The following is a 12,541-nucleotide window of genomic DNA, read 5'->3' on the forward strand; positions in this document are numbered from 1 at the left end:
CACCAGACTGACAATGTCTGGCCACCAGACTGACAATGTCTGGCCACCAGACTGACAATGTCTGGCCACCAGACTGACAATGTCTGGCCACCAGACTGACAATGTCTGGCCACCAGACTGACAATGTCTGGCCACCAGACTGACAATGTCTGGCCACCAGACTGACAATGTCTGGCCACCAGACTGACAATGTCTGGCCACCAGACTGACAATGTCTGGCCACCAGACTGACAATGTGTGGCAACCACACTGACAATGTGTGGCCACCAGACTGACAATGTCTGGCCACCAGACTGACAATGTCTGGCCACCAGACTGACAATGTCTGGCCACCAGACTGACAATGTGTGGCCACCAGACTGACAATGTGTGGCCACCAGACTGACAATGTCTGGCCACCAGACTGACAATGTGTGGCCACCAGACTGACAATGTCTGGCCACCAGACTGACAATGTCTGGCCACCAGACTGACAATGTCTGGCCACCAGACTGACAATGTCTGGCCACCAGACTGACAATGTCTGGCCACCAGACTGACAATGTCTGGCCACCAGACTGACAATGTCTGGCCACCAGACTGACAATGTCTGGCCACCAGACTGACAATGTCTGGCCACCAGACTGACAATGTCTGGCCACCAGACTGACAATGTCTGGCCACCAGACTGACAATGTCTGGCCACCAGACTGACAATGTCTGGCCACCAGACTGACAATGTCTGGCCGCACAAGAAAATGTTCATTTATTAACAACATTAGCAATCAACGTCTTATTGTCACATTCAGAAAAATCTAAAAACCTGTGTACATATGGTCTATATATATGTTAAGAAATCATAGAGCAGGGAAGCCCTGAGTGAGAGCAGGGGAGCCCTGAGGGAGAGCAGGGGAGCCCTGAGTGAGAGCAGGGAAGCCCTGAGTGAGAGCAGGGGAGCCCTGAGGGAGAGCAGGGGAGCCCTGAGTGAGAGCAGGGAAGCCCTGAGTGAGAGCAGGGGAGCCCTGAGGGAGAGCAGGGGAGCCCTGAGGGAGAGCAGGGGAGCCCTGAGTGAGAGCAGGGGAGCCCTGAGTGAGAGCAGGGGAGCCCTGAGGGAGAGCAGGGGAGCCCTGAGTGAGAGCAGGGGAGCCCCGAGGGAGAGCAGGGGAGCCCTGAGTGAGAGCAGGGGAGCCCTGAGGGAGAGCAGGGGAGCCCTGAGGGAAGGCAGGGGAGCCCTGAGTGAGAGCAGGGGAGCCCTGAGTGAGAGCAGGGGAGCCCTGAGGGAGAGCAGGGGAGCCCTGAGTGAGAGCAGGGGAGCCCTGAGTGAGAGCAGGGGAGCCCTGAGTGAGAGCAGGGGAGCCCTGAGGGAGAGCAGGGGAGCCCTGAGGGAGAGCAGGGGAGCCCTGAGGGAGAGCAGGGGAGCCCTGAGGGAGAGCAGGGGAGCCCTGAGTGAGAGCAGGGGAGCCCTGAGTGAGAGCAGGGGAGCCCTGAGTGAGAGCAGGGGAGCCCTGAGGGAGAGCAGGGGAGCCCTGAGGGAGAGCAGGGGAGCCCTGAGTGAGAGCAGGGGAGCCCTGAGTGAGAGCAGGGGAGCCCTGAGGGAGAGCAGGGGAGCCCTGAGTGAGAGCAGGGGAGCCCTGAGTGAGAGCAGGGGAGCCCTGAGTGAGAGCAGGGGAGCCCTGAGTGAGAGCAAGGGAGCCCTGGGGGAGAGCAGGGGAGCCCTGGGGGAGAGCAGGGACCGTATTTTGTGTGTGCCAAATGGCACCAAACACACACCCCTGGCATGGAATGGGCGGGAGGATTGTGGGATGGGCGCCGATGGTATGATTTAGATGGGAAGGTGCATAATAATGTGGGAAGTGTGTATACCGTATACTGTATGGGCGGTAGACCCCCCCCCCCCACACACACACACACTCAAACACACACACACACACACACACACACACACACACACACACACACACACACACACACACACACACAAACACACACAACGTCTCGAAACCACCCGCGACGCAAGAGTTGCTAGCGCACTCTCTCCCTCAATTTCAACTACACTTTACCCCAATCCCTTTTCACTCCCCCCCCCTCCCTCCCTCCCTCACTAGACTACTACTACTCTCCCCATCACCCCCCTCCCCCCTCCCTCCCCACCAGACAGACCCCCTCCCTACGGGGAGTGTTCAGGAAGCCACAGCCAGATAACAGCACCTTCCCACCATTACATAATTTGCTACACACCACCAAAAACCGCTTAAATCCTTTCATTGTCCTTTTGTGTGCTCACCTAGCTACCCTTGCTGGGGATGAACTTCAGCTCCTAAGCCCACAGCTTCGAGTTGACCGCCGGTGTGTACTCACCTAGTTGTACTCACCTAGTTGTGCTTGCGGGGGTTGAGCTCTGGCTCTTTGGTCCCGCCTCTCAACCGTCAATCAACAGGTGTACAGGTTCCTGAGCCTACTGGGCTCTATCATATCTACACTTGAAACTGTGCATGGAGTCAGCCTCCACCACATCAATTCCTAATGCATTCCATTTGTTAACTACTCTGACACTGACAAAAAATGTTTCCTTGGCTCATTTTAGTACTAAGTTTCCACCTGTGTCCCCTTGTGCGTGTTCCGCCATGCTAAACAGTGTCTTTGTCCAACCTGTTAATTCCTCGGAGATTTTCCATATGAGGTGTTCATGTCTACCTTAACTCTTTTGTCTTCCAGGTGAGCGAGGTTTAATTCCAGTACCCTTTCCTGTAATAACTATAATATTAATTTATATTTGAGAAAATTCCCGTTTTGAATGAACAACATGTAAAAATTTTTGAGTGCGTCTGTGGGGTCGACCGCTGGATGTAATGGATTTGAGTAGAGGACGGGTTGCCGTGGCGTACCTCTCAATCTATTTTAACTTTGCCTTGTGTTTAACTAGTTATGGACGCCAGGCTGCAGCTGCATACCCACAAACTCTGCATCTATGTATGTACTTTTCCTAAATAAAATATTATTATTATTATTATTATTATTATTATTATTGGTCTGACAACTTCAGACTCAAAACAGAAAACGGGACAATGTGTGTGAATTTCGCGACCCGCTCCCATTTTCTAAAACGACAATTTTTACCCCTGGGTAGAATATACGTCAAAATGTGACGTTCCATTATGAGGACGGGTCGTATATACACACAGACTGGGTGTAGGTAGTCTCTTGATAACACTGATACCACCTCATCGGTATCAGGACCAGTCACTCATTGTCCATATGCAGCTGCCCACCATTATCTGTACTATGTAAGCTCGTCTAGGTCAGGTCAGGTCAGGTCAGGATAGACTGGGTAATTAAAGCTAAGAGCTAGGTGGAAACAGGACGTCTTGAAATGGCTTCATCTACACTTAATGCGCACTCCACGAGCAGCATACAAGGTGTCAAGGTGTGGTGGGTGTAAATACATTAGTTACCCTCAGAACACTTTACTATTGCAGCTTTAATAGTCGCAAATTAAATTAAACCAGAATGTATGGGGCGGCGGCGGGCGAGCAGAGGGTGTTGACGGGAGGCGGAGGTGGTCTCCCCCGCCAGCCATAACCACGCTCGACTCTCTGCTTATTTACCGTACGAAGTGCTGTCAACCCAATTATTCACCGCCTCCTCCACCTCCACAGCGAAATTGTTCTCAACAGTCCTATACTGAGCTGCCACACAACCCTCCCCCTCCCCACCACCTTACCTTACCTTGAGGGGCTTTCGGGGCTTAGCGTCCCCGCGGCCCGGTCGTCGATCAGGCCTCCTGGTTGCTGGACTTGTCAACCAGGCTGTTGGACGCGGCTGTTCACAGCCTGACGTATGAGTCACAGTCTGGTTGATCAGGCATCCTTTGGAGGTGTTTATCCAGTTCTCTCTTGAACACTGTGAGGGGTCGGCCAGTTATGTCCCTTATGTGTAGTTATGTGTAGAAGCGTGTTGAACAGTCTCGGGCCTCTGATGTTGATAGTTCTCTCTCAGAGTACTTATTGAATCTCTTTTTGAACAGTGCTAAAAAAAATTTTGCACATCCAAAACATTTTTTGTTCATTTTTGTTGTTTTGTCGTGTATTGGTTTAATGTGATGTTATTTCCGTGTCCAGATTCGGACCGTGTCCCTCTAATATCTTCCACGTGTAAGTTATTGTCTTGCCCGCCTGCGCTCTAGAGAATACTGATCTAGAACTTTTAATCTGTCCCAATAATTTAGATGTTTTAAACAGTGGATTCTGGCAGTACAAGAAACAGGACTGGAACATGGAAGTGGCGAAAAAAGTAAAGCTTTTCAGATTCATACATTTGTTTCATTCTAACATTCATACATTTGGGGGGGGATACAGCGGGGGGGGGGGGAGATCATGCGGGGAGGGGGGACACAGAGGAGAAGGGGGGGTGAAGGACGAAAAGATAGCTAGATAGAGAAATAGCTAGACAGTAGATAGAGATAGAGGGGGAACAGACATACCCGGGCACGGCCGTGCACCCCTCTACAGTAAGTGAGTGTGTATGTGTGTGTACTCACCTATTTGTGCTTGCTGGGGTTGAGCTCTGGCTCTTTGGGCCCGCCTCTCAACTGTCAATCAACTGGTGTACAGGTTCCTGAGCCTACTGGGCTCTATCATATCTACACTTGAAACTGTGTATGGAGTCAGCCTCCACCACATGTGCGTGTGTGTGTGTTATATAATACTGGCAGCAGGGTTTCTTTTAGACATGTTTCATTGAATATGACATATCATATAATATATATATATATGTCGTACCTAGTAGCCAGAACTCACTTTTTGGCCTACTATGCAAGGCCCGATTTGCCTAATAAGCCAAGTTTTTCTGAATTAATATATTTTTTCAAATTTTTTTCTTATGAAATGATAAAGCTACCCATTTCATTATGTATGAGGTCAATTTTTTTTATTGGAGTTAAAATTAACGTAGATATATGACCGAACCTAACCAACCCTACCTAACCTAACCTAACCTATCTTTATAGGTTAGGTTTGGTTAGGTAGCCGAAAAAGTTAGGTTAGGTTAGGTTAGGTAGGTTAGGTAGTTCGAAAAACAATTAATTCATGAAAACTTGGCTTATTAGGCAAATCGGGCCTTGCATAGTAGGCCAAAAAGTGAGTTCTGGCTACTAGGTACGACATATATATATATATATATATATATATATATATATATATATATATATATATATATATATATATATATATAAAGGGATAAGGGTGATAGTGTTGTTAATATCTTGAAGTGTGTGTGTGAAGTGTGAAGTGTGTGGAGTCATCCTCGGTGGGCGGTGTGAGTACATCATTATGAACGGTGTGGCCAGTAGTTCCCAGACTCACAGTGGTGCCAGTTACCGGGTGTTTCCTGGCTTGATGAGCGACTTGGGTTGGTCATGTGGCACCGCCGGATGGCTTCTGTCTCACACACTTACTCAAGGTGTCAGCCATCATTAGTGCTCTTTAATGGCCTCGCTCAGCCCTACCTGTTCACGCCTCTTATTGGCTACCATTCACACTACTAACTTCCCGGCCTAACTGTACGTCTTGTGTTCAGAGTGTGTCTTTGTGGGTACGTGTGTATGTATATATATATATATATATATATATATATAATATATATATATATATATATATATATATATATATATATATATATATATATATATGCAGAAAATCCACAGAGAAATATGAAAGGGGGGGGTTTATTTTCCGCATAAAATGATCAGTGTTTTGTGATCGTCAATTGCATATATATATATATATATATATATGTGTATGTGTGTGTGTGTGTGTGTGTGTGTGTGTGGTTGTGTGTGTGTGTGTGTGTGTGTGTGTTTGTGTTTGTGTGTGTGTGTGTGTGTGTGTACTCGCCTATTTGTGCTTGCGGGGGTTGAGCTCTGGCTCTTTGGTCCCGCCTCTCAACTGTCAATCAACTGGTGTACAGATTCCTGAGCCTACTGGGCTCTATCATATCAACATTTGAAACTTTGTATGGAGTCAGCCTCCACCACATCACTGCCTAATGCTTTCCATCTGTTAACTACTCTGACACTGAAAAAGTTCTTTCTAACGTCCCTGTGGCTCATGTGGGTACTCAGTTTTCACCTGTGTTCCCTTGTTCGCGTACCACCAGTGTTGAATAGTTCATCCTTGTCTACCCTGTCGATTCCCATGAGGATTTTGTAGGTAGTGATCATGTCTCCCGTTACTCTTCTGTCTTCCAGTGTCGTAACTCCTTGTGTGTGTGTCCACACATTTACAATGCTAACCAACATGTACACATGTTCTTCTTTCCTCCATAAACAGGGTTAGAAATCTGTTATACATATAGTTCAGTGATTTATTTAGCAATCAACCACAGAAGGTGGTTGTAGTTGTTTTTTACAATGTTAACCAACATGCATAAATACATACATGTATACATAACAGTGCTCGAGGTATGTTCTTTTACACATGTGACTAATCTTCGTTTACAACGGTTTTACAAAGGTACAAACATATACACGGGGCAGTAAGAGGTCCTGAACACCTATAGAAATCCCAGTCTGGGAGGACTCTCGGTGGGGGGGGGGGGCTATAAACCTATATGCACTCACTTCTATAGGATCCTATCCTATACCATCAGGTATTGTACTAGACTGGGGCCCCTGGGAGACTTGACAGTGCCAAGTGTGAGGAATTGATGACTGTCCTAACACCACATCCCAAGAACATCAAACACATGCCAATGCGATTAAACATCTCAAAGCACATACCAAACCCATTAAAACACATCACAAAACCCATAAACACAAACACACAAAAACTTCTCAAAATCACGAGACATGCCAAAAGTAACACATCGAGAAATCATCAAAACACAACACACGCACACCAACACCGCCAACACCATGCAAGCAGGCTGGCAGGCAGGTAGGCAGGCAGGCAAGCAGGCAAGCAGGCAGGCAGGCAGGCAGGCAGGCAGGCAGGCAGGCAGGCAGGCAGGCAGGCAGACAGGCAGGCAGGCAAGCAGGCAAGCAGGCAGGCAGGCAGGCAAGCAGGCAAGCAGGCAAGCAGGCAGGCAGGCAGGCAGGCAGGCAGGCAGGCAGGCAGGCACGCAAGCAGGCACGCAAGCAGACACGCAAGCAGACAGGCAAGCAGGCTGGCTGGCACACGCGCACGAGACGCCCTATGTGAACAAGGAATCCTTCAAGACAGCGTACACGACATATGTAACACAAGACATTATGTGGACCCAGCAGGGAGTCCACACACGGCTAATAAGCACTTAAAGAAAACTTGAGAAAGTCCAGAGGTTTGCCACCGAGGTTGTCCCTGAACTAAAGGACACGGGCTTTGAATAAAGGCTATTTACAGGAGACATGAAGAATATGATCATGACATACAAGATACCTGAGAGAACTTAAAGTCGACAAAGGGGATGATACTAGGGAGAAAGATCAAGGGGTGAAACTTGGATAAGATAACACACGTGTAATATAACATCAAAGAGATCAGATATATATCAGATGCAAACAAGCCTGAATGGTCCCCAGGACTATATACAACTGAAAACTCACACCCCAGAAGTGACTCGAACCCATACTCCCACAACTGGTATGTACAGGGACGCCTTAATCCGCTTGACCATCACGACCGGACATAAGGAAGTGATAGCCGAGGCTATATGAACCACTTCCCCGCCGGCACTCGGATGGTAATCTTGGGCATAGCATTTTATCAAATCACCTCATTCTTTGGGGCACACGTGAGGAACACAAATGCAAACAAGCCTGAATGGTCCCCAGGACTATATACAACTGAAAACTCACACCCCAGAAGTGACTCGAACCCATACTCCCACAACTGGTATGTACAGGGACGCCTTAATCCGCTTGACCATCACGACCGGACATAAGGAAGTGATAGCCGAGGCTATATGAACCACTTCCCCGCCGGCACTCGGATGGTAATCTTGGGCATAGCATTTTATCAAATCACCTCATTCTTTGGGGCACACGTGAGGAACACAAATGCAAACAAGCCTGAATGGTCCCCAGGACTATATACAACTGAAAACTCACACCCCAGAAGTGACTCGAACCCATACTCCCACAACTGGTATGTACAGGGACGCCTTAATCCGCTTGACCATCACGACCGGACATAAGGAAGTGATAGCCGAGGCTATATGAACCACTTCCCCGCCGGCACTCGGATGGTAATCTTGGGCATAGCATTTATCAAATCACCTCATTCTTTGGGGCACACGTGAGGAACACAAATGCAAACAAGCCTGAATGGTCCCCAGGACTATATACAACTGAAAACTCACACCCCAGAAGTGACTCGAACCCATACTCCCACAACTGGTATGTACAGGGACGCCTTAATCCGCTTGACCATCACGACCGGACATAAGGAAGTGATAGCCGAGGCTATATGAACCACTTCCCGCCGGCACTCGGATGGTAATCTTGGGCATAGCATTTTATCAAATCACCTCATTCTTTGGGGCACACGTGAGGAACACAAATGCAAACAAGCCTGAATGGTCCCCAGGACTATATACAACTGAAAACTCACACCCCAGAAGTGACTCGAACCCATACTCCCACAACTGGTATGTACAGGGACGCCTTAATCCGCTTGACCATCACGACCGGACATAAGGAAGTGATAGCCGAGGCTATATGAACCACTTCCCCGCCGGCACTCGGATGGTAATCTTGGGCATAGCATTTTATCAAATCACCTCATTCTTTGGGGCACACGTGAGGAACACAAATGCAAACAAGCCTGAATGGTCCCCAGGACTATATACAACTGAAAACTCACACCCCAGAAGTGACTCGAACCCATACTCCCACAACTGGTATGTACAGGGACGCCTTAATCCGCTTGACCATCACGACCGGACATAAGGAAGTGATAGCCGAGGCTATATGAACCACTTCCCCGCCGGCACTCGGATGGTAATCTTGGGCATAGCATTTTATCAAATCACCTCATTCTTTGGGGCACACGTGAGGAACACAAATGCAAACAAGCCTGAATGGTCCCCAGGACTATATACAACTGAAAACTCACACCCCAGAAGTGACTCGAACCCATACTCCCACAACTGGTATGTACAGGGACGCCTTAATCCGCTTGACCATCACGACCGGACATAAGGAATGAGTTTTCAGTTGTATATAGTCCTGGGGACCATTCAGGCTTGTTTGCATTTGTGTTCCTCACGTGTGCCCCAAAGAATGAGGTGATTTGATAAAATGCTATGCCCAAGATTACCATCCGAGTGCCGGCGGGGAAGTGGTTCATATAGCCTCGGCTATCACTTCCTTATGTCCGGTCGTGATGGTCAAGCGGATTAAGGCGTCCCTGTAACATACCAAGTTGTGGGAGTATGGGTTCGAGTCACTTCTGGGGTGTGAGTTTTCAGTTGTATATAGTCCTGGGGACCATTCAGGCTTGTTTGCATTTGTGTTCCTCACGTGTGCCCCAAAGAATGAGGTGATTTGATAAAATGCTATGCCCAAGATTACCATCCGAGTGCCGGCGGGGAAGTGGTTCATATAGCCTCGGCTATCACTTCCTTATGTCCGGTCGTGATGGTCAAGCGGATTAAGGCGTCCCTGTACATACCAGTTGTGGGAGTATGGGTTCGAGTCACTTCTGGGGTGTGAGTTTTCAGTTGTATATAGTCCTGGGGACCATTCAGGCTTGTTTGCATTTGTGTTCCTCACGTGTGCCCCAAAGAATGAGGTGATTTGATAAAATGCTATGCCCAAGATTACCATCCGAGTGCCGGCGGGGAAGTGGTTCATATAGCCTCGGCTATCACTTCCTTATGTCCGGTCGTGATGGTCAAGCGGATTAAGGCGTCCCTGTACATACCAGTGTGGGAGTATGGGTTTCGAGTCACTTCTGGGGTGTGAGTTTTCAGTTGTATATAGTCCTGGGGACCATTCAGGCTTGTTTGCATTTGTGTTCCTCACGTGTGCCCCAAAGAATGAGGTGATTTGATAAAATGCTATGCCCAAGATTACCATCCGAGTGCCGGCGGGGAAGTGGTTCATATAGCCTCGGCTATCACTTCCTTATGTCCGGTCGTGATGGTCAAGCGGATTAAGGCGTCCCTGTACATACCAGCTGTGGGAGTATGGGTTCGAGTCACTTCTGGGGTGTGAGTTTTCAGTTGTATATAGTCCTGGGGACCATTCAGGCTTGTTTGCATTTGTGTTCCTCACGTGTGCCCCAAAGAATGAGGTGATTTGATAAAATGCTATGCCCAAGATTACCATCCGAGTGCGGCGGGGAAGTGGTTCATATAGCCTCGGCTATCACTTCCTTATGTCCGGTCGTGATGGTCAAGCGGATTAAGGCGTCCCTGTACATACCAGTTGTGGGAGTATGGGTTCGAGTCACTTCTGGGTGTGAGTTTTCAGTTGTATATAGTCCTGGGGACCATTCAGGCTTTGTTTGCATTTGTGTTCCTCACGTGTGCCCCAAAGAATGAGGTGATTTGATAAATGCTATGCCCAAGATTACCCATCCGAGTGCCGGCGGGGAAGTGGTTCATATAGCCTCGGCTATCACTTCCTTATGTCCGGTCGTGATGGTCAAGCGGATTAAGGCGTCCCTGTACATACCAGTTGTGGGAGTATGGGTTCGAGTCACTTCTGGGGTGTGAGTTTTCAGTTGTATATAGTCCTGGGGACCATTCAGGCTTGTTTGCATTTGTGTTCCTCACGTGTGCCCCAAAGAATGAGGTGATTTGATAAAATGCTATGCCCAAGATTACCATCCGAGTGCCGGCGGGGAAGTGGTTCATATAGCCTCGGCTATCACCTTCCTTATGTCCGGTCGTGATGGTCAAGCGGATTAAGCGTCCCTGTACATACCAGTTGTGGGAGTATGGGTTCGAGTCACTTCTGGGGTGTGAGTTTTCAGTTGTATATAGTCCTGGGGACCATTCAGGCTTGTTTGCATTTGTGTTCCTCACGTGTGCCCAAAGAATGAGGTGATTTGATAAAATGCTATGCCCAAGATTACCATCCGAGTGCCGGCGGGGAAGTGGTTCATATAGCCTCGGCTATCACTTCCTTATGTCCGGTCGTGATGGTCAAGCGGATTAAGGCGTCCCTGTACATACCAGTTGTGGGGAGTATGGGTTCGAGTCACTTCTGGGGTGTGAGTTTTCAGTTGTATATAGTCCTGGGGACCATTCAGGCTTGTTTGCATTTGTGTTCCTCACGTGTGCCCCAAAAGAATGAGGTGATTTGATAAAATGCTATGCCCAAGATTACCATCCGAGTGCCGGCGGGGAAGTGGTTCATATAGCCTCGGCTATCACTTCCTTATGTCCGGTCGTGATGGTCAGCGGATTAAGGCGTCCCTGTACATACCAGTTGTGGGAGTATGGGGTTTCGAGTCACTTCTGGGTGTGAGTTTTCAGTTATATATCAGATGATAACCAAGGCTCTAGAGGCGAGATCCAGGAGCTGGAGCTCATTCCGAACCCAGAAATAACTATCCAAGTGTAGTTACAGATGTCCTGTGTAAAACACCAATTGTGTGTAATGCGTGAATGGTCCCGAAAGCATCAGTTTTTTTTTCAACAGAACTCCAGATCTTGATCCCTCGAGGATTCGAACCTAGGCTGCCAAGTAGCAGCCCTGTACAATATCTGGCGCCCTAGGTTCGAATCCTTCACAGGTGAGTGCATATAGGTTTCTACACTGCCTGTGGGGAACGGGTACACGGTCCTAATTCCCTTGTGACCTCACTTACCCAATCCAACATTTCATTATTTACCGAATTTTTTTGTCCATACATCTACGCCATCCCCTCAAGACCTCACTATTGTGGACTAGTGTAGCTTTCACTTCCCCATTACACCCCTGCCATCTGTATCACCAACCCATACTTTCACTACCCCCATACACTTAAACCCCCTACCACCATTCTTACACTGGACATGTTCACCACAACCACATCAATGACCCTGGTCATTGATGATAGCACCTGGTCATCAGCGAAATGATGCACCTCGTCATCAGTGAAATTAAGTGGAACACAAAAATATTTCATCTCCTATGCAAAGTTCAGAGCAAACACAACTGCCAGTATTGGGCCCTTGCGTGAAGGATGGAACAGTCACCGAGGACAACAAAACAATAATGAAATACTAAGGACGCAGTGCGACTGTATGGTAACCCCTAAAAAAGATTGACAACCCAAATAAATTCTTCATGAAAGTGAGACAAACCTCGCCTCGTATCTCAGACGTCACCCTAACCTCGCTGGAACTTGAAGAATGCCATCCACTCCGCTCCAAGCCCAGCATCCTGGAATTCCAAATTCATCACGGATTGAAAAAACAAAATATCGGCTAGTTATGCCATTTTGGAATCGACTTGAGAATGGTCCGACTTGAGTCGACTTGAATCGACTTGAGAATGGTCCGACTTGAGTCGACTTGAATCGACTTGAGAATGGTTCAGGACGGACCGAATCGTCGTCGTCCCTTCACTTTCTAGTGTGTGTCTGGTCAAACT

At 48.3% G+C, this 12,541-nt stretch overlaps 1 protein-coding gene across 1 annotated transcript; it reads right to left on the reverse strand.

Moving 5' to 3' along the window:
- Nucleotides 1-836: 836 nt before the first annotated feature.
- LOC138354337 (cuticle protein 16.5-like) lies at nt 837-12,330 on the reverse strand. The gene is made up of 2 exons (XM_069308494.1): nt 12,253-12,330; nt 837-1,694 (listed from the first exon to the last, which is right to left on the reverse strand). Exons 1-2 carry the CDS (start codon nt 12,328-12,330, stop codon nt 837-839), a joined length of 936 nt encoding a protein of 311 aa, XP_069164595.1.
- Nucleotides 12,331-12,541: the final 211 nt, after the last annotated feature.

This window comes from Procambarus clarkii, chromosome 62, assembly GCF_040958095.1.
Source record: "Procambarus clarkii isolate CNS0578487 chromosome 62, FALCON_Pclarkii_2.0, whole genome shotgun sequence".
NCBI lineage: Eukaryota > Metazoa > Arthropoda > Malacostraca > Decapoda > Cambaridae > Procambarus > Procambarus clarkii.